At 47.2% G+C, this 23822-nt stretch overlaps 3 protein-coding genes across 6 annotated transcripts; 1 reads left to right on the forward strand and 2 right to left on the reverse strand.

Annotated features, from left to right (window-relative positions):
* Nucleotides 1–7866: 7866 nt before the first annotated feature.
* On the reverse strand, nt 7867–13371 carry LOC116595789 (retinol dehydrogenase 12-like). The gene is made up of 6 exons (XM_032352532.1): nt 13082–13371; nt 12710–12949; nt 12391–12480; nt 9354–9542; nt 8754–8860; nt 7867–8639 (listed from the first exon to the last, which is right to left on the reverse strand). Exons 1-6 carry the CDS (start codon nt 13257–13259, stop codon nt 8451–8453), a joined length of 993 nt encoding a protein of 330 aa, XP_032208423.1. The 5' UTR covers nt 13260–13371; the 3' UTR covers nt 7867–8450.
* A 169-nt stretch (nt 13372–13540) lies between these two features.
* Nucleotides 13541–19966, reverse strand: C7H2orf81 (chromosome 7 C2orf81 homolog). Of its 2 annotated transcripts, none has more exons than XM_032352519.1 (4): nt 19790–19966; nt 15987–16070; nt 15523–15744; nt 13541–15371 (listed from the first exon to the last, which is right to left on the reverse strand). In XM_032352519.1, exons 1-4 carry the CDS (start codon nt 19805–19807, stop codon nt 13965–13967), a joined length of 1731 nt encoding a protein of 576 aa, XP_032208410.1. In that variant the 5' UTR covers nt 19808–19966; the 3' UTR covers nt 13541–13964. The 2 variants fall into 2 exon arrangements, with proteins under 2 accessions (XP_032208410.1, XP_032208409.1); XM_032352518.1 differs by having other exon boundaries at nt 15840–16070; nt 19790–19965.
* Nucleotides 19967–19990: 24 nt separating this feature from the next.
* On the forward strand, nt 19991–23751 carry WDR54 (WD repeat domain 54). 3 transcript variants are annotated; one of them, XM_032352529.1, is made up of 10 exons: nt 19991–20070; nt 20395–20672; nt 20841–20903; nt 21327–21393; nt 21486–21539; nt 21869–21996; nt 22874–22974; nt 23049–23211; nt 23398–23472; nt 23550–23751. In XM_032352529.1, exons 2-10 carry the CDS (start codon nt 20451–20453, stop codon nt 23679–23681), a joined length of 1005 nt encoding a protein of 334 aa, XP_032208420.1. In that variant the 5' UTR covers nt 19991–20070; nt 20395–20450; the 3' UTR covers nt 23682–23751. The 3 variants fall into 3 exon arrangements, with proteins under 3 accessions (XP_032208420.1, XP_032208422.1, XP_032208421.1); XM_032352531.1 differs by having other exon boundaries at nt 19999–20070; nt 20450–20672; XM_032352530.1 differs by lacking the exon at nt 19991–20070 and adding an exon at nt 20081–20199.
* Nucleotides 23752–23822: the final 71 nt, after the last annotated feature.

Below are 23822 nucleotides of genomic sequence, written 5' to 3' on the forward strand. Positions count from 1 at the left end.
CAATCAAGAAATGGGCAGAATGTGGGGCGCCTGGTGGCTCAGTGGGTTAAAACTCTGCCTTCAGCTCAGGTCCTTATCTCAGGGTCCTGGGATTGAGCCCCACATTGGGCTCTCTGTTTGGCGGGGACCCTGCTCCCCCCCCCCGCCTGCCTCTCTGCCTACTTGTGATCTCTCTGTGTGTGTCAAATAAATAAATAAAATCTTAAAAAAAAAAAAAAGAAATGGGCAGAAGGCATGAACAGACATTCCTCCAAAGACATACAAAAGGCCAACAGACACAAGAAAAAGTGTTCCATGTCACTTGGCTTCAGGAAAATACAAATCAAAACCACAGTGAGATATCACCTCACACCAGTCAGAATGGCTAAAATTAACAAATCAGGAAACAACAGGTGTTGGTGAGGATGTGGAGAAAGGGGAACCCTCCTACACTGTTGGTGGGAATGCAAGCTGGTGCAGCCATTCTGCAAAACAGTATGGAGGTTCCTCAACAAGTTGAAAGTAGAGCTACCCTACGACCCAGCAATGGCACTACTAGGTATTTACCCCAAAGACACAAACATAATGATTTGAAGGGGCACCTGCACCCCATTGTTTATAGCAACAATGTCCACAATAGCCAAAATATATGGATAGAGCCCAGATGCCCATCAACAGATGAGTGGATAAAGATGATGTGGGGTGTATACACACATACACACACACACACACACACACACACACACACACACAATGGAATACTACTTGGCCATCAAAAAATGAAATCTTGTCACTTGCAACAATGTGGATAGAACTAGAGAGTATTATACTAAGAGAAATATGACAGAAAGAAAAATATATGATTTCACTCATATGTGGAATTTTAAAAACAAAACAGAGGATCATAGGGGAAAGGAGGGGAAAAATAGATGAAAACGGAGAGGGAGGGGTGCCTGGGTGGCTCAGTGGGTTAAAGCCTCTGCCTTCCGCTCGGGATGTGATCTCAGGGTCCTGGGATCAAGCCCCTCATTGGGCTCTCTGCTCAGCAGGGAGCCTACTTCCTCCTCTCTCTCTGCCTGCCTCTCTGCCTACTTGTGATCTCTGTCTGTCAAATAAAAAAATAAAGTCTTAAAAAAAAAAAGAAAAAACAGAGAGGGAGACACACTATAAGATACTCTTAACTATAGGAAACAAACTGAGGGTTGCTGGAGGGGCAGTGGAAAAAATGGGATAACTGGGTGATGGAATGAGCACTGGGTATTATATGCAACTGATGAATCACTAGATTCTACCGCTGAAGCTAATAATGCACTGTATGTTAGTTAAATTAATTTAAATAAATAAATAATTTATAATTGAAGAAGCATATTCATATGCAACTTGTTTCAAACATATTTAGAAGTGTTTGAATGCCAGGCTGACTAGACATTTTTAAACTTAAATTTAATTAAAATTATTAAATTCTGTTTCTTAGTCAGTTAGCCACATTTCACATACTCAGTAGCTACATGTGGCCAGTGCTTTTGTATCAGACAGTCTAGAGACAGAACTTCAACCCTTCTTCCCCCTGCTTTTTTATGGTTTTATGAGAGCTCTAGATTTTCAAAAAAAGAACCTAATGTTTAACTCATCATTACTTGGCTTTGTTATCACACTCTAATAGAGTGTGAGGAGACAAGGTGGCCCAGGGAGAGCCAGGCCTGCTTTTCCCCCACTTCTTTCTGGGATAAGAGTGGGGACAGTGTGAGGGTGGCCCCTCAGGGGACCTTGAGGACAATGTACTAAGAACCCACTTTGTGGGATAAGCCAGAACAATCATAAAAGTTTCCTCTTACAGTGGGAACTTAGGACCACACAAGTCCTACTGCATAATTCACGGGAAAAACTGTATCTATAGATACAGATACTTTGTTAAATCAGAGTACCAAAGTACACAAAATCTCATTAGATTCTCTAAAATCAGGAATTACAGAGATGTCTAATATATCTGGTTCTAATCAACATTGTATTTTAGGACATAACTATAAAATAAGAAAAAATATTAGAAAATAAAGATTAGAAGGGGGAAATTAAACTGTAATTTCTCACAGATGATATGATGACCTACATAGAAAATGTCAAAAGAATCTGAAAATTATTGGGGTGCCTGGCTGGCTCCATTGATGGAGCATGTGAAATTAAACTGTAATTTCTCACAGATGATATGATGACCTACATAGAAAATGTCAAAAGAATCTGAAAATTATTGGGGTGCCTGGCTGGCTCCATTGATGGAGCATGCGACTCTTGAGCTCAGAGTTGTGAGTTCAAGTCCCACATTGAGTGGAGATTGTTTAAAATTAAAACCTTAAAAAAACTGGGGCACCTGGGTGGCTCAGTGGGTTAAAGCCTCTGCCTTTGGCTCAGCTCATGATCCCAGGGTCAAGGGATCGAGCTCTGCATCTGGCTCTCTGCTCAGCAGGGAGCCTGCTTCCTTCTCTCTCTCTGCCTGCTTCTCTGCCTAGTTGTGATCCCTGTCTGTCAAATAAATAAATAAGATCTTTTAAAAAAATCTTTAAAAAATTAAAAATAAAGTCTTTAAGAGAGAAGTCTAAAAATTATTAGAATTGATTTAAAAATAGCAAAGTGGCTAGAGGTAAAAATCAACATAAAAAATCAATTACATTTCCATAGCCAACAATGAAAAGTTAATAGTATAATTTTTATTTTTTTAAAAAAAATTTAAATATTTTATTTATTCATTTGAGAGGGAGACAGAGCAGAAGCAGGGGGAGCAACAGAGGGAGAGGGAGATGCAGACTCCCAGCTGAGCAGGGAACCCGATGCAGGGCTCAATCCCAGGACCCCAGGACCGTGACCTAAGCCAAAGGCAGACACTTAATGGACTGAGCCACCTGGGTGCCTCAATAATATGATTTTTTTTAATGAAACTGATGTACCTAGTAATAAGAATAAGCTTAACAAAATATGTGCACAACCAAATTATAAAATCTTATTGAAGACATTAAAGTTAGTCTAAATGAATGAGAGATATGGCATATTTATGAACAGGAAAATTTAATGTCACAAGGAACTTATTATCCCATATTTATGTATTTGAAAAAATCCCAGTCAATAACCCACCAGGATATTCTAGGAGTTTGTGCTAACAAATTAGTAAATCTGTAGAAAAAAGCCCTGGGGCCAAAAATAGCCAAGAAGCTCTTGAAGTAAAAGAACACAGCTCAGGGGTGACTGTGGTTATTTGAAAGTTACTGTAATGAAGGCAATAGGGTACCAATGTAGGTACAGTAAACAAAATAGACCATTAGAACAGAAAAGAGTCTAGACCTAAAACAAACACAAATACATAGGAACATTTGATATTAGTCATAATTTATATTATTGGCCAGTGGGAGAGAAACACACTATTCTACAAATGGTGCTGCAATAACTGGCTATACAGACATGAGAGAAGGGAGGGACGGACCAAGGAAGGAATAAATGGGTACTTCCTGTTCTGGGAGCAGAGGACAAAATATCATGGAAATTCCACCTGATACAGCGCAACTAAAAATGCTGGAATGCAACATTCACACATGCACACACACACACACACGCAAACACACACACACACGCCTGCCCACAATGCCTAAATGAATTGGTGGGAAAGTAAGGGAATTCCTCAGAAGCTAGAGATGATGTGAAATTACAAATCCCAAGGCGTGGATGATCACTGGAGCTGGTGTTTGCTACCCAACCCTTAGGTGGCCTGGAACTGGGGTTTAAAGAGCCTTAAATAGGGACAGAAGACCAAATCTGGGGTTGAGCAGAGAAGACTGGAATAGAAAACTACTATCCCCTTACATACATAAAGCCAGGAGAGTCTAGGAGTAACGCTCCAGACAGTGACTTAAGAAAAAAAAGTGCTCCACAAAAGGAAGCAGTAAGGATAAAAGCTTCTCATCTTTAGTCGTGGGTGTAATGGGGGAAAATCCTCTCTAGTAATTCAAAACAATAAGCTTGTACTCACATCAGTTTGGGACCACAATGTATATCACATGAGTGACCAAAAAAATTCCAAGACGATATAGAGAGAGCATATATATATATATATACACACACACACACACACACACACATACATACACACATGAATGTGTATGACATATTATTCAGCCATGAGAAAAAAGGATCTCTTGTCGTTTGTGACAACGTGGATGGACATTTAGCACCTTATGCTTAGTGAGACATAGACAGAGAAAGACAAATACTGTATGACATCATTTATATATGCAACCTAAAACAAGTCAAAACTATGAAAAACCAAAGTAAAATGGTGGTTACTAGGAGAGGGGGGATGGGAAGGATAAGATTAATGGTGTTTAAGAGTATAAACTTGTAATGAGTAATAAATAGGCCATAGAGGTCTGATGAACCATACGAGGGTTATAAACAATAATGTTGTACTGTAATGATGTGATGTGATAAACATTGCTTCTATAGCAGTCATATTACAATATATAAATGTATCAAAGTAACACACTGTATACCTTAAATTTACAAAAGATAACATGTCAAATCTATCAAACAAACAGAAATACAGGAGACATATATGTCCTCAGATTCAGGAAATCCAAGCAATTGCCTCCAGGATAAACAAATAGAAATGCACATCTGGATTAACAGTAGTGAAACTTCAGGAATGTGATGACAAGGATAACATCATAAAAGAAGCAAGAGAAAAAAAAGGACTGTTAGATTAACCCCTGACTTCTCATAGCAACAATGAAAGTCAGAAGACAAAGGAATATTATCTTCAATGGGTTAAAAGAGAACACCTGCCCGCCTATAATTCCTTAGCCGGCAAAATGATCCCTCAAAAATGGTGAAATAAAATCATTTGGGGGACACCTGGGTGGCTCAGTCAGTTGAGCTGCCGCCTTCGGTTCCGGTCATGATCCCAGGGTCCTGGGATCGAGTCCCACACTGGGCTTCTTGTTTGGTGAGCAGCTTGCTTCTCTCTCGGCCTCTGCCTGCCCCTCTCCCTGCTTGTGTGCCCTCTCTCTCTCTCTCTCTCTCTCTGACAAATAAATAAATAAATAAAATCTTAAAAAAAAAAAAAAAAGGTGGCATTCTGTTACCTCTCCATCTTTGGGCACCTGGGTCGCTCAGTGGGTTAAGCCTCTGCCTTCGGCTCAGGTCATAATCTCAGGGCCCTGGGATTGAGGCCCATATGGGGCTCTCTACTCAGCGGGGAGCCTGCTCCCCACCCCCCCGCCTGCCTCTCTGCCTGCTTGTGACCTCTCTCTCTGTGTCAAATAAATAAGTAATATCTTAAAAAAAAAAAAAAAGACATTTCAAGCCAATAAAACTGAGGTTTATTATCATCAGCTCCTATATGAGTCTTCTATTGCTGCGTAACCAATCACTACACTTAGAGTCTTGAAAGAACCTATGTATGGTCTCATGGTTTCTGTGTCAGGACTCTGGGGACATATTAACAGGGTCCTTTGCCCAGAGTGTCACCAGGGTAAAATCATGGTGTTGCCTGGGGTTGCAGTCTCATCTGGGCTCCAGGTCTTCTCCCAGACTCAAAGACAGAATCTAGAAACTTTGGTTCCCCAAAGTGGTTGGAAGCCAGGTGTTCCCCTCCACAATGTGACAGTTTATTTCTTCATGGTAAACATGGTAAACAAGAGGATCTTTCTGAATTCTGGGAAGACCTGAACACTTTTAAAAGGCTCATCTGATTAGGTCAGCCCCCCACTCCCAGTAATCTTCCCTTTGATGAATTCAAAGTCAGCTGATGACAGAGTTTAATTACATCAGCAAATCCCATTTGTCAGTATATAAGATAATCACAGGAGTGAAATTCCATCACATTCATGAGTTCTGCTCACACTGGAGGGGAGGAGATTATACAAAATGTGCACACAGCAGGTAGGAATGTTGGGCACTGTTTTAGTAAAATTCTATGTACCTTAAATCCTCATGACAAGAATATGAAAGGATTGGGGCGCCTGGGTGGCTCAGTGGGTTAAGCCGCTGCCTTCGGCTCAGGTCATGATCTCAGGGTCCTGGGATCGAGTCCCGCATCGGGTGCTCTGCTCGGCAGGGAGCCTGCTTCCCTCTCTCTCTCTCTCTCTCTGCCTGCCTCTCAGTGTACTTGTAATTTCTCTCTGTCAAATAAATAAATAAAATCTTTAAAAAAAAAAAAAAGAATATGAAAGGATGGGGGCGCCTGGGTGGCTCAGTGTGTTAAAGCCTCTGCCTTCAGCTCGGGTCATGATTCCAGGGTCTTGGGATAGAGCCCCGCATTGGGCTCTCTGCTCAGCGGGGAGCCTGCTTCCCCTTCTCTCTCTCTGCCTGCCTCTCTGCCTACTTGTGATCTCTGTCAGTCAAAAAAATAAATGAAATCTCCAAAAAAAGAAAAAGAAGAAGAAGAAGAAGAATACAGAAGGATGTACTTCAGGTAAAACGAAAATAATCCCAGGTGGAAGATCTGGGACACAAGAAAGAAGACAAGGCAAAGAAAATACTTGGGGCGCCTGGGTTAAAGCCTCTGCCAAAGCTCAGCTCATGATCCCAGGGTCCTGGGATAGAGCCCCACATCTGGCTCTCCACTCAGCAGAAGCCTGCTTCCTCCTTTCTCTCTGCCTGCCTCTCTGCCAACTTGTGATCTGTCTGTCAAATAAATAAATAAAATATTTTAAAAAAAAAAAGAAAATATTAAACATGTGGGTAAGTCTACACAAATATGAACTATTTAAAATAATAACAATACATTTGATTTGTGCAATTAACAAACTAACCATCATCAAAATATCAGATTATAAAAGCATACAAATTCAAAGAGAATAATTAATGTTAAAGAATTCTAATATCTATGTATTGTTTGAAAGAAGTATAAAAATACCTACTAAAGAGATAACGTACATGTTAAGTCCGCAGCACCTGAATGACTCAGTCAGTTAAGCGGCGGGCTCTTGGTTTCAACTCAGGTCACTGTCTCAGAGTCGTGAGATGGAGCCTTGAGCATTGAGCCTCTCCTGGGCTCTGCACTCAGCGAGGAGTTGAAGAGTCAGCTTGAGATTCTGTCTCTACGCCTCCACCCTTTGCTGCAAGCCCTCTTTCTAAAATAAATAAAATCCTTAAGAAAGGGAGACTGTTAAGTCAAATGTACAGGTTGAAATTTTTTGATTAAACACTAAAGAACCGAAATAGATTATCTAATACTTTCAAAATAAGAGAGGGAGTTTAAAAATGGAAAAAATTCTTCCACTACTCTCCGAGGCTCCCAGCCAGCCTTCTTCCCCTCCCTCACTTAGGGTCTGACTCAGATCCCAGTCTGGTGGCCCCCTCAGCTTCTCCCAGATTCCTTCCCAATTTCTCTCAGAGCCATTTCCCCTAAAAAGTTTCTTGTACATTCAGTCCCAACTTAGCGTCTGCTTCTCAGATGATATTCTCGGACTAGCACAAATCCCCGATTCATTTTATGAGGTGAACAGATCCATGACAGTGAAACAAGTCAATAGCAACATGAGGCCAGGGGTGCCTGGCTGGTTCAGTTGGAAGAGCATGTGACTCTTCATCTTGGGGTCATGAGTTGGAGCCCTGCATAGGGTGTAGAGATGGCTTAAATAACATTAAAAAAGAAAGAAAGTGCAGGCCAGTCTCATTTATGAACACGGTACAAAGTGCAAAACAAAAACCTGAGTATGCTCCATTTAGCAATGTCTACCCAACACAGTGACCAGAAATGCAAGGTTGGCTTAATACTAGAAAATCTATAAAGGTCTTCTAGAAAAAGAAATAAAAGAATAGTGATAAGAGAAGAACTGAAACTGTTATTTTTCCTAGACAGTGTGATTTTCTGTGTAGAAAAACCAAAGCACCTACAGATAATTCATGAAACTTAGATAATTTATTACAGTCATTCAACAGACAATCAGCACACAAAGGTGAAGGCATCATTCACAATAGCATCAAAATGTAGTACCTGAATTAAATGTAATAAAACCAGTGTAAGATCTTTATGGATAAAATTATTTAAAATTTTGTAAAGATATTGGAAAGGATCAAATAGTAGATACAATGGAATCACAGAAGGGTTTGTGTGCGTGTGAAATTTGAAGAGCTGATTCCCAAATGTATATGGCTGAACAAAGACACTAGGAGAAAAACAATGAGCTCCCAGCACTGCATTAACTGATCTTGCTGCTTGGCTTGTTACTCCGTCTCAACACCAAGTGGGACTCCATAGGTTTGCAGATTCTAGGGGCCACAGGATGAATGCTTCCATCAGAGAACTGGCAGGAAATTAGAAGCTGAAACGATCCTCTGGCTAATCTGAGCTTTCATGGCCCTGAGCCAGTAGGAAGAGGAAGTGATTGATACTTAGAGTCAATAAACAAAAGGCGTGATCAGAGGAGGGCTGGGAGCCTGTGAGGACGGCAAGTTCGCAGAGGGTTCAGCAGGGTCGCAGAGGGTTAGTCCATCTTCTCTAGGTTTGTTAGCTGGACTGTGGCATTCCAGAGCCTTTGGGCCACTTGAGGATCCCGAGCAGTTTTAGCGGGAAGAGTTATCATACAGGAACTGCTAAAATATTTTCCAGAAACACCATCCAGCTCCTTTGCCAAGCTCAGGTAGAGGACTGGGATTGCCCCTTGTTTGACGTTCTGTAGAGGGGAAGAGAGGGAGTCTGGCCAAACTGACTTTCCCTTGCTGGGGACACACAGAAGCGCAGTGCTGCCCCACCCTCTTCAGGCTAAGCCGGCTCCTCCCCTACCCACCTTACAGAAGATGCTGGAGAGCCAGAAGCAGCATCGGTATGGCCAAGAGAACTGCTTCATGATCTCTGTGTATACTACACCTGGGTCCACAGAGTTCACAGTCACACCTGAGAGGAGGAGCCATGGGTACAGTGCACAGTGAAATGAGAGGGGGATATTGGGAAGAAAGGGGTAAGTGTGGTTCTCCAGTGGGCAACGATTGGAGGATCCTACCAGGTCTGTGGGGCAGAGGTAACCAGAGATTTGGGGGTGGTGCCAAGGAAGTCAGTCCTCTGGAACTTACACCAATGGTGATATATTCAAGCCAGTGAGGAGACAGGAGTATCGGAAAGCCGTGGGTGAACACAGTGGATGGTGTTGGTTTGGGAGAATACTGAGAGGAGAGACCTGTTGTAAGTGATAAGAGAGTTGGAAAGATCAAAAAAGGAGATTGAAGACAGGGTTCCGGGCACTATAGACTGCACTGATGACCAGTGGGGGAGATTAACAGCTGGCCTGGGGGCCACTGGGAGTAGGTTATGGCCAGAACATGTTGGGTGAGATGTGAAGTGTTGGAGGTGGCACTGGGATGGAGGAATAGGGTGTGTCAGAGGCAATTACCTGTCCCTTGAAGTCTCCGGGCAAGCTCCCCAGTGAAGGAGGTCAAGAGCAGTTTGCTGCAATCGTAGTTCTTGTTAAAAGCCAAAGGCTTCCCAGCCCCTGTCAGATGCTTCTCATCAACATAGCCATGGGCATGCCGAAAGGAAGACACATTCACTACCCGGGCCGACCCCGCCCGTTGTAGGGCCCCTGGGTGGAAAGAGGACCACACTCCTTCAATCCAAGTTCTGGAGTGAACTCCCATGCCCCCTCCCCAGCCTGTCTCTCTAGGAGACTCCAAGAGAGCAGAGACCATCCAGGGCTTTCAAGATAGGGTCACTGAGCCCCACACCCCATGTTCCCCAGGCTAAGCACAGGACAGCTTAATGTGAACAAAGACTTCATTTTCGTTAGTTGGTTTCCTAATTTTTTTTCTCCTCTTTTACTGTATTATTTGGATTTTTGTCTTGCTTTTCTTCCACTCGTCTGCTGGAGCTGCTTTCATTGATCCCTGTTTATGTTTTACCTCACTGGTGGCTAAGAGAGAAAAGTAAAGGTTGGAGACACTGTGAAAGCTATCTTTGGCGTATTTGTCACACAAACGTTCATTAGATGTCTGGATTATGGCAGACACCAAGACAGATACTAAGGACATAAGGGTGCTGGATTGAAGGGGAAGAAATGTATTTAGAGATACTTGGGAAAGTGTGTGTGTGTGTGTGTGTGTGTGTGTGTGTGTGTGTTTTAAACCAGCTCTCAGGAGGCCTGGGTGGCTCAGTTGGTTAAGTATCTACTTTCGGCTCAGCTCATGATCCCAGGGTTCTGAGACTGAGTCCCACATCAGGCTCCTTGCTCAGCGGGGAGCCTGCTTCTCCCTCTGCCTGCAGCTCTCCCTGCTTGTGCTTTCTCTCTCTTTCTTTCTCTGACAAATAAATAAATAAATAAAATCTTAAAAAACCCAGCTATCTTCCAGGGTAACAAAAATAAAATTACAATCAATAGTATAAGTTAAATCTTTTTAAAAAGTACCTCACTATTGGGCGCCTGGGTGCCTCAGTGGGTTAAGCCGCTGCCTTCGGCTCAGGTCATGATCTCAGGGTCCTGGGATCGAGGCCCGCATCGGGCTCTCTGCTCAGCAGGGAGCCTGCTTCCCTCTCTCTCTCTCTGCCTGCCTCTCCATCTACTTGTGATTTCTCTCTGTCAAATAAATAAATAAAATCTTAAAAAAAAAAAAGTACCTCACTATATATCTCTAGCTATATAAAATTTGGATCATATAAGTAGTTGTCACATATGAGTTTACGGTGTTGAAAATGCCAAAACTATTTTGAGCCGTACATTTAGATTATGAATCACAAATGAAAAACCGAACAGGTGGTATTTAGGCAAAATTTGTTGGGGAGAAAATTATTCTTAAAGAAAACAGATCTGAGATTTGCAGGCATAGTGACATAAAGACCAAAGGGGCTCACAGCCTAGTTGGAGACAGATCCTCATGGAACAGTGTTGATGCGGGAACGGGAATGTATACAAGGGTGGAGGGAGCCCTGCAAATGGGGGGGCTGCTGGGGGAGGCATTGGCAGGATCCATAGCACAGGTGATATCTGTGCTGAGTCCTGGCAGAGGAACTAAAGTTAAGTCAGCTGAAAGAGCAGGAAAGGATATTCCTCATAGAAACAAGCACATGTGCCAAAAGCAGAGCCCGGGGGTGGGGGGGGGGGTCCAAGAGCTACAGAGCATAGCTACAGACTGTCTGCTGGAGAGCAGAGCGTGGATTAAGTTAGGGGAGAAGGTGAGGCTCTTAGTCTGCAGGGGGTCTGTGCTTGGAAAGAACAGGCTTAGAGTTTCTCCTCTAAAGGATAATTACCTTCCAAGGATATTAAGCAGGTGATGTGGTGAATAATGATTTCCTACAAGCAGGAGAAAGAATGAAGGAGGAGAGGAGATGGGATGCCTGGGTGGCTCAGCCAGTTAAGTGTCTGATTTTGACTCGGGCGGTCCTGGGATTAACTCTTGCATCAGACTCCTTGCTCAGTGGAGAGCCTGCTTTTCCCTCTGTCTGCCACTCCTCCTGCTTGAGCTCTCACTCTCTCTCTCTCTCTCTGACAAATAAATAAATAAAATATTTATAAAGGGAAAGAGGAGGAGGAGAGAAGACACTTTAAAAAAGAGAGAGAGAAGGGGAGGAGAGAAGTCAGTTTGAGAAAGTAGGACTAGGCAAGGTGTAGACAGGGGGTTACAATTTGTCAAAAGGGGGAAAGTTACTACTTGAGAACCCATAGAGTTTTGCCTTGTTCTTTGTTCTCTTTCCAGCTGGGGCTCATTTAATCAGACGCTAAGGAGTCCATGAGATCCTGGCAACACGAATTGCCTCTCAAGAAGGGAATGGTAGCTCATTTTCAAGGAAAGGAGAATTTTTAAAAATGTAATCCCTTTTGTACACTTTCAGTTTTGTGTTTTGGACACATATTACCTAACCCAAACAATTGATTTTATTTTAAAGAGGCTATTACACAGTCCAGGAGAAAATGTTAGGAAGAAGGCACCTACCCCTCATTTTGTCCCAGCCTCCCCAGAAGGCTTACTTCCTTACTCGGAAAGTATTAAAAAATCAGAAAATCAAAGGACTCAAGCCCAAGAGAGAGAAGCGTTCTGTCTAGATTTCTGGTGGTTCTTGAGCTGTTTGAGAGCAGGAAGTTGGGCTTCTTGGTGTCTATGTTCCTAGTGGTCTAGTGCTCCCCTTAAGAAGCTTTTGTTGAGATGACTGACTCTACTGGTCTAGCTAAAATGCAGATCTTGGGGAAGGAAAGGTGGGATCTTAAACCCTCTTGCTGGTTGTATTTGGGGCTCACTGATTTTATTACCAGCTTCCTACTCCTGACTTGTGTCAGCTGGGTTCCCCTGCTGTGTGAGGGGGGAAAGCATATCAGGTCATCACTCAGTGAGCAGCTGGGGCCAAGCAGAAGGAAGTGGCCATGGGGACAGTAAGCCAAGAAAATGCCAGGGGAATGGAGAATCAAGGCTGGCATAGAAGGGAGGCACCCCATTCTCCCTTACCTTGGAGTAGATTTGTAAGCAGGAAGGGCCCAACATAGTTGGTAGCAAAAGTGAAATCAAGGCCCTCTGGGGTAAGTGTCTTGGGGATTCCTGGGAGGAGATAACACAGGTGAGGTAATGGAAGGAGACAAGATCTGGGAGACAAATTGACATTTAATAGAAATGCCACAGAACATGGCATGTATGAATTCAGGTTTTTAGGGTCGTGTATGAATTCCAGGTTTTTCAGCAGGGTGCACAGGTTAGGTTTGGTGGATGCCTGTTTTAGGGTCCCTGAACAGGGAAGGAGGCTCCTGAGACGAGTCCGGGGGAAACATACCACAGATTGCAGCATTGTTAACCAGCAGGTGTATCTCAGGAGACTCCTGCAGAAGCCACCGGACAAAGCTCCGGATGGAGGCCATTGAGCTCAAGTCCACCTGGCCGAGCAGGAGGCAGTTACTCTTTGAGACTACTTGGATCTCAGACAGGGCTTGCTGTCCACGCTCCCGGTTCCGGCAGGCAAGGATCACACGGGCCCCACGGCGGGCCAGCTCCTGGGATACAGCCTTCCCTATGCCTGGAGGAGAGCAGCTTAGAGTAGCCTAGCCTGAGGAGTGTCTAGGAGGCTGGTCCTCGCCCCCACCCTCCTTCCTGGCGCCACTGGGGCCCAGGGCACCTAGTGAGGCCACAGGATGAGAAGAGCACTCACCACTGTTGGCACCGGTCACCACTGCTGTCTTCCCAGTTAGGTCTGTGGAGCACTGCTGGAGGTCCCAAAGACGAGACTCATGCCAGAACCACAGACTTAGTCGAAGCAGGAGAACCAGCATGAGCAGGACAGACCCAGGGCTCCAGACCAGGGTGCTGAGTAGCGACCACAGTGCCATAGCAAAGACTTGGTGGTCTGCCACCAGGGGAACTGGGCTGTGGTGGAGGTAAACTGGGGAGGAACTAGTCAAAGCTGAATGCAGATTAGCAATCAGGTTGTGGTAGTGCCTAGGACACAAAATTTAAAGAGGCTACTCACTCTCAGATTTGCTCAAACATGCTGTTTGGACTGGGGAGTAAATTCCACCTTAAATTGCAAGTTTGGGACATTTGATTGCCTCACTGCTCTCTTTAGCCCAGAGCCAGTGCTTCTTTGAAATGTGTATAGGCTGATGGTTGTCTCCAAGTGAAACCTGGACTTGCACTCTAAGCTGGATTGGTGAATTGCAGGGATTGGAGAAGAAAGATAGCAAATCCCCCATCTTTAATCAATGTGTGCTTAAGAAGCCCCTACTGCAAGGAGACTGAGTGATTCCAACTGAGACAGACTCCTCTTACAGCCCTTATGTCTACTCCTCTGGGGAAGGGGGATAGTTCTCCAGAATGCCTCTGCTGGGGAGCAACAGTGACCCATTGCAGGGTCTCCCAATGGGTGGAAATAGGGTCATTCCCTGGAACCAGTGTTCTGTATCCTTCTAGGACTTTAAGGCAATGGCTCCTGATTGAGCGCCCTTGGAAGAAACTGACAAAGACATCAGATCAACTCTTCAAGCAACTCAGGTGTTTATTGAGCAAGCAGAAAGAAGGAACACACCACCTGAGCTTCAGGGCCCAGAATAGGGTAGGTGCTCGGGGAGGAGTGACCACACTTTGGGCTTTGGGTTCTTCATTATTTGTCTTACAGACACCTGAGGATTTGGGGCGCCTGTCTGGATGGGCTGCTGCTCAATGGGAAGAGAGGTGCCACTTTCCCTGTCCTCCTGCTGGGGTACTGCAGCCCTGAGCAGCACCTGGGTGGTTGGGTTCCACATGCTCACACCAGGAGCCAGCTTCATTGCGTCAGGCAGCAACATGGGCTTCCACATCACTTGGGACGTGGCCTCAAGGACTCGGGGTGCTGTATATGGCCCCCTGCGAGGATCCTGACCCTCCCGGTCGCTGGGATCCAGGCCCTGTGGATTTACGCGGCTGCGGCCAGCCCATATCTCACCCAGCAACTCAGCCTCCCCCTCCCAGCCACTGGGCCACTTGGCACCAGGCCACAGTTTGGGGCTGGGGCTCCGGGCCAGATCAGGGAAAGCCAGATGAGTGGCAAGAAAGCCAAGCCCAGGTTTGGGAAAGGGAAACTTTGACCCAAAGCCTGGTGACGGTAGGCCTAGGCTTAAAGTTGGGGATTGGAGGCCGGGGCCCAGGCCCAAGGCAGGGAAATGAACGCTAGGCGGGAGAGAGAAGAAAACTGTCGGGGAGACATGGGCACCAGGTCTGGGTGCTAGGGATCTGGCGGGAGCCTCAGGAGTCTTGGTCTTCCTGAGCCTCTGGCGCCCGCGGTAGGCTTCCAGGGGGCGTGCCTCAGCGTCCGGAACCAGAACCTCGGCCAGAGGGCGCACCCAGTGGCGCGGCAGGCGCCTGGGGTCCAGACGTGCCCCAGTCTTGCGACCCATCCTATAGCGAGGCCGGCTCCGCAGCGGGTCCTCCAACCTAGGCTGCTGTGGCTCTAATGAGGCTGAGGGGACGATCGTGGTGGGGCCGCCCGCAGAGAGGCCGATACCCAACACGCCTGAGTCGATGAGGGGCACATCCTCCTTGATGAGAGGAACGTCCTCCTCCTTGAGCTTCAGCCAGTCCCCAGATAGGTGCGGCTGGGACGTGCAACAATAGAGGTCCTCCAGCGAGAACTGGGAACCCCCGGGCTGTGCCGCCTGGGTCAAGGCCTGGGTGCTGGCTACCTGGGACAGCTCCATAGAAGGGTGGGGACTGCCATTGGGAGCCATCTCCACTGACGGTTGGCGGCTCGCATTCAAGGACCCCGCTGTGGCCTGGTGGTCTCTGGCCTGGACGTCCAAGTCCTCTAAAGGACCCTGGGACCCTGTGTCCTGAAACAGCTCTGGGGTAGGTGGCGGGCCCTGAGTGACTGGCAGCTCTGGAGAATGTTCCCAAGATTCCATCTGCTCCTGAGAGCCTCTCCCCATCCACCGTGTTCCTAGAGACATCTGATCCTCGCTCCCTTGGTCCTAGGGAAATGCATTGGGAGTAGGGGGTAGAGGGTGTGTAGTGAGACCTTGGAAAGAGGAGACAGGAACTAAGGGTAGAGGAGTCCAGAGAGGCTCGGTGGGGCTCAGGGTAGGGGTGTGGGGATCAGAGGGAGCTGGGGGTTGGGCTTACCTCATCTTGGAAGGTCTCCTCTGGGCCCATGGAGGCGGGGGCATGCAGCACAGGCACTGATCCCTGAGCCCAGGCATCTGTCGTGCATGCCAACGGTTCCTCATCCTCGCCCCACGTGGGGTCCTCAGCCACTGCTGATTCTCCCTCATCCCTGGCCAGGAAGCGCCACTCAGTGATCTGCAGCATTGCCTCCCGGGCCTGGCTAATGGTGAATGGAATGCACTGTGGAGATGAGAAAGGATCTCAGCCCAGAGTGGGCTGGACAGATGGGTGGGTGTGGGTGGAGATGGGTCTGGAGAACCTGGATCCAGGCCCACCTGCTGGGTCAAGTAGACTTTGAAGGCAGAATCCATGACTCGCGCCAGCAGATCAGCCAAGATGTCCCCCACAATATCCTCTCCCTCCTCTAGAGCCATGAGTGCCATCCATTCAGCCTCTGTGAGCCGCCCAGGCACGATGTCCACCTGTGGCGCCTGCACCGTAGGGGGCCGCGTCTTTTCTGCCTTGGATCGGGTCACCCCACGGTCCCGGATCTGTCTCTCCTGCCTCTGTGAGGAAAGAACAGGGCAATCAGGGCAGGAAACAGATAAGTGGAATGGAGAAGCAGCTATAGACTAGGAGGAAGCTTTCTCAAGCCGTCCAGTAAGAAGGAAAAGCCTTTTGAAAGGAGTAATTTACTAACAGCCTACTATATGTCAAATTTATTTTGGACATTTGACCTTGCTAATTTACTTTTTTAAGATTTATCTATTTAGGGGTGCCTGGGTGGCTCAGTCATTGGGTGTCTGCTTTTGGCTTGGATCATGATCCTGGGTTCCTGGGATTGGGCCCTGTGTCGGGTTCTCTGCTTGGTGGGAAGCCTGCTTCTCCCTCTCCCACTCCCCCTGCTTATGCTTCCTTTTCACTGTGTCTCTCTCTGTCAAATAAATAAATAAAATCATTAAAGAGTTTATTTATTTATTGGGGGGGCATAAGGAGAAAATCCCTGCTTCGTGGGAGGAGACCCTGCTGAGTGGGGAGTTGGACATGGGGCTTGATCTTTGGACCCTGAGATTATGACCTCAGCTCAAATCAAGAGTAAGAGGCTTAACTGACTGATCTAGCCAGGCACCCCTGGCCTAACTAATTCAATTTTGATTTTTTTAATTTTTTAAAAAATTATATTTATTTATTTAAGTGAGAGAGCACCGGTGTGGGGGCAGTAGAGGGAGAGGCAGGCTCCCCGCCAAGCAGGAAGCTGGATGCGGGCTTGATCCCAGGACCCTGGGATCATGACTTGAGCCAAAGGCAGATGCTTAACCATCTGAGCCACCCAGGAACCCTTCTAATTTAATTTTCATGACAGCCCATTAAACCCATTTTTCAAAGAAACTGGAAGGACACAAGTTAATCAGCGCTTGCTTGAGATTACAGAGTACACCCTGGCTATATAGAGCTCTAACACCACAGTCTCTGCTATTGGCACTAGTTCAAAAGGTTCAAAGTTCTTGAGAGTTCAGAAAAATTAAGGGTAAGTCAATAAATGGTTAATGTTTAAAGAACACTAGTCTCCTTCTCTCCCCCAAATCAACTTAGATGCTCATTTTACAGCACTCATCTAAATAACGGATTAAAGGATACACATAGACACACACACAAATGAAACAAAAATATAAGCAAAAAATAAAATGTAGAAAAAAATAGATTAAATTGTCATATAATCTCTGGGTGAGAAAAAACTGCCAAAGCATAAAAATTATGTAAGAAATAATAAAGAGGGTGCCGGGTGGCTCAGTGGGTTAAGCCTCTGCCTTAGGCGCAGCTCATGATCCCAGGGTCGTGGAATTGAGCCTCACATCGGGCTCTCTGCCCAGGAGGAAGCCTGCTTCCCTCTCTCTCTCTGCCTGCCTCTCTGCCTACTTGTGATCTCTCTCTGTGTATCAAATAAATAAAATCTTAAAAAAAAAGAAATAATAAAGAAATAGCTAGAGAGGGGCTCCTGGGTGGCTCAGTGGGTTAAAGCCTCTGCCTTCGGCTCAGGTCGTAATCTCAGGGTCCTGGGATTGAGCCCCAAATTGGGCTCTCTGCCCCGGCAGGGAGCCTGCTTCCTCTTCTCTCTGCCTGCCTCTCCTTCCTATCTGTGATCTCTGTCAAATAAATAAATAAAATCTTTAAAAAAAAAAAAAAAGGTAGAGAGTTATATACATATAGGCAAAATTTCCTGTACTTTTTAAAAATTTTCATTTTATTCATCTATTTGACAGAAAGAGACAGCAGGCAGATGCTTAATGACTGAGCCACCCAGGCACCCCTTCCTGTACTTATTTTTAAGACACTCCTAATTACAAGTTGACGGTAGTTACCATTTACTGGCACCTAAGCATATCAGTTACAAACACTGACTCAAGTCCTACATTTTTAGACTACATATTATTTTTAACCCCATTTTACAGAATTTGTCCAGATCACACAGCAAGGAAGTAGTGAAGTCATAATTCATATGTGGGTCTGTCTGACTCTAGAGCCTGACTTTATCCTGCTTTCCAAAAAAAAAAAAAATTGCAACAAATATGAAAAAGGATAAATATCCCCAAGTATATTAAAAACCCACATAAAAAATAAAATCATAAGACCCCAAGGATAATAAGCAAAGGACAAAACATTACACAAAAATGGAACTGTAAATGACTAATAAACATTTGAAAAGATGTCCAACCTTCAAAAATATCAATTCCAATTTTATGAACACATCCAAAGGCATATCCTGAAATGAAAATAAAATTATATCCTCCAATAGACCCTCTGCTGTCATTTATAATAGCAGAATATTGAAAATATCTATCTAACAAAAAGAGAATATATGGCTAATTGTTTGCCCTCTATACTAAGGAATATTATGCAATGATTAAAGATAATTTTAGGAAGAATTTGCTATATAGGTAATGATAAATGAAAGAAACAGTATACAAAATTACATACCAAATGTCATCTCTGATGTATAAAGCAGTATATGTTAAAGAAAAGGAAAACATCAAAATTGTCACAGTGGCTATGTTTCTTTCTTGTGCTCTATCTTGTAAGTTCTCTACAATGAGTCTGTGTCCTTTGTAATTAAAAAAAAATCATATAAAAAGAAAAAGACTAGTTCCATAAATTCATTTGGGGGACATAGGAAACTTACAGGAAGATTCTTGGGAGCTTCCTCCTTTCCTACATGTCTCCCTTCACTTGGTTCCTTCCAAAATATACCTCTAAAGGTAATCTTCCCAATCTTTACCTCCTCACCCCAACCTTATTGCCTCCTATGAGACGTCCCCTCAAATTCATTCTCTGCCATATCTGGTGTTTCCTAAACATTACACTGAACTCAAAGTCCCTTAAGGCTCATTTCCTTTCTCTGCTAATGAAAACAGCCCTGGTGGCAAGCCCAGGGAGTAGCCCACAGACCAGTCCAGGCAGGTAGGGCTGGGAGAGGCAAGCCAGTTCCTTAGACTTACCCTCCCAGCCTCTCATCTGCCACTCCTGACGGTGACTGTACCTAGATGTGGCCTCTAGAGGCCAGAGATATTATTGCACAAAGTCTCCTCAAATCTGTTTTATTTAAAAATTTCTTGGTTTGGGGGGTACCTGGGTGGCTCAGTAGGTTAAGCCTCCACTCTTGATTTTGGCTCTGGTCATGGTCTCACAGTGGTGAGATCAAGCCCCTGCATGGAGCTCCCAGTCAGCGGGGCGTCCGCTTGAGATTTTCTCTCTCCCTCTCCTTCTGCCCCTCCACAACTCCCTGTCTCTCGTGGGCTCTCTCGCTCTCAAATAAAAATAAATCTTTTTTTTTTTTTTTTTAAGTCTTGGCTTTTAAACAACTTGACTTTCAAATGCAGCCTCAGAGCTGTTGTTTAACCCATTCCTTCCTCCTAAAATCCTTGAAAGGGAGTTTATTTAGAAACACCTCTCCCCAGTGCCCGACCAATTCTGGCTTATCCCTTTGAATGGGTGCCTCAGTGTAAGAGACTTATTACATGCCTTAGCTGCTTCCAAAGTCAGTTCCCGTTCTTGGGCACTGAACCATACATTTGACTTTTCCCCTCAGGTTCCGAGTGTGACAAAGCGTGTTAGTGTGCGTGGTGCAGGTACAGATTTTCTGCCCCAAACCGACGTGGCTTCCTCGGTCGCCATGTACGCCAGCATGGTGGGCTGGCGGCGGCTGGCGTGGGGCGGACCCACGGTTCCCCACGCCGACCTTAATTGCCAGTCCGGACTCTGGCCCACCCCCAGCTGAGCTGAAGCTCACCGAGCCTTCGTGAGCCATTGCCGCGGCTGTCGCTCCAGCCCCGCTGCTTCGGCTTCCCTTCCTTGATGCTGCCACCTCCGTCTAACTGTCTCCCAAGCAACGGCGCGCTGCACCCAGCGCCCTACCTAGAGAAAAGAGGCTCGCCCCGCCCACGGTTGCCCTGGCAACCGCGCCGCGCTCCGCACGTTTGGGTTGCTCGGCTCCGCCCAATGGCCGTGCGCGCTTGCGTCGTCTCTATGGTGGCGGCGGGTTCGGAGGGACCGATCGATTCCCCGAGTCAGGCAAGCGACCCTGGGGCTGCGGGTGTGGCTTCTGGCCCGGGCTGGGGGGTTCGGGGAGCCAGCTGAGAGAAGAAGGGTCTGGGGCTACCCTGCCTCATCTGCCTTCGGTCGGGCGCTTGCGGCCACCAGGTCCTGTGCCATCACCGTTCCTCCTCTGGGATTCCCCCATCGCCCCATTGACTCAGCTCTGGGGCTCCCCTTTCCTGCTCCACAAGACCTCCCCACGCCGGACTCCCCTGTTGCAGTCCTCGGGTTCCCCATCACATTCTGACCTCAGTGGTCTCCTTCAGTGCCTCACGACAGCACCCCCCATTCCTCCCGCAGGAATCACCACTGTCGTGTTTCCTGCGCACCTGTGATTCGGGCCTTTCTCCGCTAGGATGTTCCGCCGGGAGCGCCCGATTCCCCTTCGAGGTTCGGCTGCACCCCTGTGCAATAACCTCAGTGTGCTGCAGGTGCCCTCCCGCAACCTCACACATTTTGGGGTAGTCCATGGACCCAGCGCCCAGCTTCTCAGCGCTGCTCCTGAGGGTGTGCCCTTGGCCCAGCGCCAGCTCCACGCTAAGGAGGGAGCTGGAGTGAGCCCTCCACTTATCACCCAGGTGAGGCATTGAATTGAGAGTGGTGTTGCTGAACCCAGTCCTCATCTCTGTCCTTTCTTTCCAAGCCTCAGGAATAGGCCTTCCCTAACCCTCTGATTTTCCACTCTTTGGAGACCTCCTGTCCTCCAGTCTCACCACTTTTTCCTACTCTGGGCCATTTTCCTATAGGTCCATTGGTGTGTCCTCCCCTTCCGAGTGTTGCTGGTACTCACCTCACATAGAGGAATACAGGTAAGAAGAGCTTCCTATCCTCCCCCACTAGAGTCTTTTCAACTCTTCCCCCAGACCCATAAATACTTCCCCACTTTCCTCTAAACACTTACAAACCTTTTACATGTTTAGCCCATTCATATTTCTCATCTCCATTCCTTCCATCTTTTCCAGTTCCCAAGTGCTGTCTCCTATACCTGCCCCTTTACTAGCTGCATGACCTCAGGCAATTTAATTAACTTCTCAGAGCCTCAGTATCCTGAGATGGAAATAAAAGTAGTGCCTGCCTCCCACAGTTGTTTCGAGGGTTATATACCTGCTTCTCACACATGGTTTGTCAGCTCAGGGGAGTGAGACTGTTAAGACTAACCTGTATGTGAACTACTCAGCATAGCTCTGCAAAAGTCAGCTGGATGTGCCCCCATCCTTGCTCTTGTTTTCCAGATGTATGAGTCAGATGGCTCTGTCATGGTCTATTGGCACGCGCTGGACTCTGGAGATGTACCTCCAGGTACCTGCAGGACTGAGTGTGGTGGGGGTAGGGAGTGTTTGGTGGGGCTGGCAGAGGTGCTATTTCTAATAGTTTTCCCCTTTCATACTCAGTACAGGCTGTGTTTGCCCGAGGAATTGCTTCCAGTGGCCACTTCATCTGTGTGGGTGAGGGGGCCAAAGGCAGGGCATTGGGGGGTGCTACGGCATAGGGGTGCAGGCTTTGGCCGGGATGATGCTGAAGGTTTGAGGGAATTTTTGAAGGTTAGAGGGAAGGGTGGGAGTGAAGGGGGCTCTTATAGAGACTGTGGAAAGCCATGGCAGGCTTCAGAGGGGCAGGATAGGATAGAGTAATGGTAGTCAACGGAGGAGCAGAGCTATTGGAGCAGTGAGTGGTGGGTTTGCTACAGAGGTTTCTGGGGTGGAGGGAGTGCTATGTGTGGTGGTTGAAGACTCGGGGGGATCAGGAAGCCATCAGTGGGGCCCTGGTTCTGCAGGAACGTGGTCGGGCCGGGTATTGGTGTTTGACATCCCAGCCAAGGGTCCCAACATTGTACTAAGTGAAGAGCTGGCTGGGCACCAGACATCAGTCACAGACATTGCGACGGAGCCTGCCCAGGGACAGGTGAGTGGATTCCCCCTACTTACTCCAGTGAGCCTGGGAGCCTTCCCACTTTGGCAGGCAGCAGACCTGGGTTTAAGAATTGACTCCACTGCTAAGCAGCTGGATCACTTTGGGCAAATTGCTGCTCTTTCCCAGGCTTCAGCAACCTCAAGTCCAGTGATAAAATCTGATTTTCCATTTATGTGGCATTTAATAGCTCACGAACACTTTTCAGTACTGGTGTGAACTGAGGAGTTGGGACAGATGGTATCTAAGATACTTTCCAACTCTGACATGTGCAGCTTCCTTTTCTGGACTTGCCAAGTCCTGCCCACCTCCAGTGCCCCTCTCTTCAGGAAGCCATCCCCCTATTCCTGCTCCCACTGATCTCCCTTGGCTGAGCCCTGAATTGGTACTGGCCTCAAAGACAACTCTTGTCTCCCTAATTGGATTACAGACCTCTTGAGAACAGGGTATGTATGTTCTCATTCATATCCCCATTGCACCTGACCCAGGGCTGGGCCCAGGGTCTATGTTGGTTGCCTGGGGTTGGGGACTTTCCAGGGGCCTGGACTCTAGTCATGACTGTGCCTGGCTTACTGCAGGACCTCCAGATCATAACACTGTGGCCTCAGCTTCCTCATCCATCCAGTGAGGGCAGTTATATATCCCGCTCCTGACTCGTGATTTGTCAGGTCTGGGGAGTGAGATTCTAAGGAATGCAAGGGAGGCACTTTATGCATCCCGAGGGAACCCCGCATCCAGCCGATAAGGGCTCCACATATTGCCCTTTCCCTGGAGAGGCAGAGATGCAGATGCTGCCTCCCTTCCCCCGCTGCCCTGTATATAGGACCCAGCAGGAGAGGAAGGGAAGGACTGATCCTGCTTTTCTCCTCAGGACTGCGTGGCTGACATCGTGACGGCAGATAACTCAGGCTTGCTGTGTGTCTGGCGGTCAGGGCCCAAATTCAAATTAGTGACCCAAATTCCAGGATTTGGGTAGGTGAGGCAGAAGGGGGTGGGCACCTTCCTGAGGGGTCAGAGGAAATTAAAGTGGCTTATCACCCTTGCAGGGTCCCATGCCCTTCTGTGCAGCTGTGGCACGGGACAGTAGCAGCAGGCTATGGGGATGGACAAGTGCGTCTATATGAGGCCAGTACAGGAACTCTGCATGTCCAGATCAGCGCCCACGCCCGGGCCATCTGTGCCCTGGACTTGGCTCCCGAGGTGGGCAAGGTCAGTCTCCTCCTCCATCCCTACCTACCTGTGCTCCTGGTGCTGGGACATTGAGAGGAACTCCACAGGCTTGTCTGCTTCTCAGTGGAGCCCTCTCCCTGGGTGCCTGGGCCAGGCATTCCAGCCTATACTCGTCCCCTCAGCACCTGCTAATGCCCCCTCATCCTCCCACCTTTGGTTTTATAGCTTCTCTCTGCAGCCGAGGACACCTTTGTACACATCTGGAAGCTGAGCAGAAGCCCAGAGAGTGGCCACACTGAGGTATGTGTTGTCGGAGGAGTGGAAAGGGGGGTCCGCGCATGAGGCAGCAGGCCCTGAGCAGCCCTCTTCTCCCCCAGGTGGAACACTGTCATGGTGAGTGTGTGCCTGACACCCAGGTGTGCGGTGCCCGATTCTGTGACCCCTCAGGCAGCTCCTTTGCTGTGACTGGCTATGACCTTGCTGAGATCCTGAGATTCAGCAGCGTGTGAGAGAAGAGCAGCCCTCCTTTCTCCTTGTGGTATTTATAAAGTAACCCTCCACCCAGCCCTTGTCTGATTTACTCAGTATCACAGACCGGTCATCTAAGCTCCAGGGATGAGGGGAGGGGACAGTTCCAGACCAAGTGGAGA

This window comes from Mustela erminea, chromosome 7, assembly GCF_009829155.1.
Source record: "Mustela erminea isolate mMusErm1 chromosome 7, mMusErm1.Pri, whole genome shotgun sequence".
Taxonomy (NCBI): Eukaryota; Metazoa; Chordata; class Mammalia; order Carnivora; family Mustelidae; genus Mustela; species Mustela erminea.

Excerpts from the sequence above, each read along its gene's own strand:
- LOC116595789 (XM_032352532.1), bottom strand. The coding sequence starts at position 13,259 with ATGGCACTGTGGTCGCTACTCAGCACCCTGGTCTGGAGCCCTGGGTCT. Across the intron at positions 12,950-13,081 it reads GGTGACCGGTGCCAACAGTG|GCATAGGGAAGGCTGTATCC; the intron begins GTGAGTGCTCTT and ends GCTCTCCTCCAG. Across the intron at positions 9,543-12,390 it reads GCTTACAAATCTACTCCAAG|GGGCCCTACAACGGGCGGGG; the intron begins GTAAGGGAGAAT and ends CTTTCCACCCAG.
- WDR54 (XM_032352529.1), top strand. The coding sequence starts at position 20,451 with ATGTTCCGCCGGGAGCGCCCGATTCCCCTTCGAGGTTCGGCTGCACCC. Across the intron at positions 21,540-21,868 it reads TGGCCACTTCATCTGTGTGG|GAACGTGGTCGGGCCGGGTA; the intron begins GTGAGGGGGCCA and ends CTGGTTCTGCAG. Across the intron at positions 21,997-22,873 it reads CGGAGCCTGCCCAGGGACAG|GACTGCGTGGCTGACATCGT; the intron begins GTGAGTGGATTC and ends TTTTCTCCTCAG.
- C7H2orf81 (XM_032352518.1), bottom strand. Across the intron at positions 15,745-15,839 it reads AAGTCTACTTGACCCAGCAG|TGCATTCCATTCACCATTAG; the intron begins GTGGGCCTGGAT and ends TCATCTCCACAG. Across the intron at positions 15,372-15,522 it reads AGGAGACCTTCCAAGATGAG|GACCAAGGGAGCGAGGATCA; the intron begins GTAAGCCCAACC and ends GCATTTCCCTAG.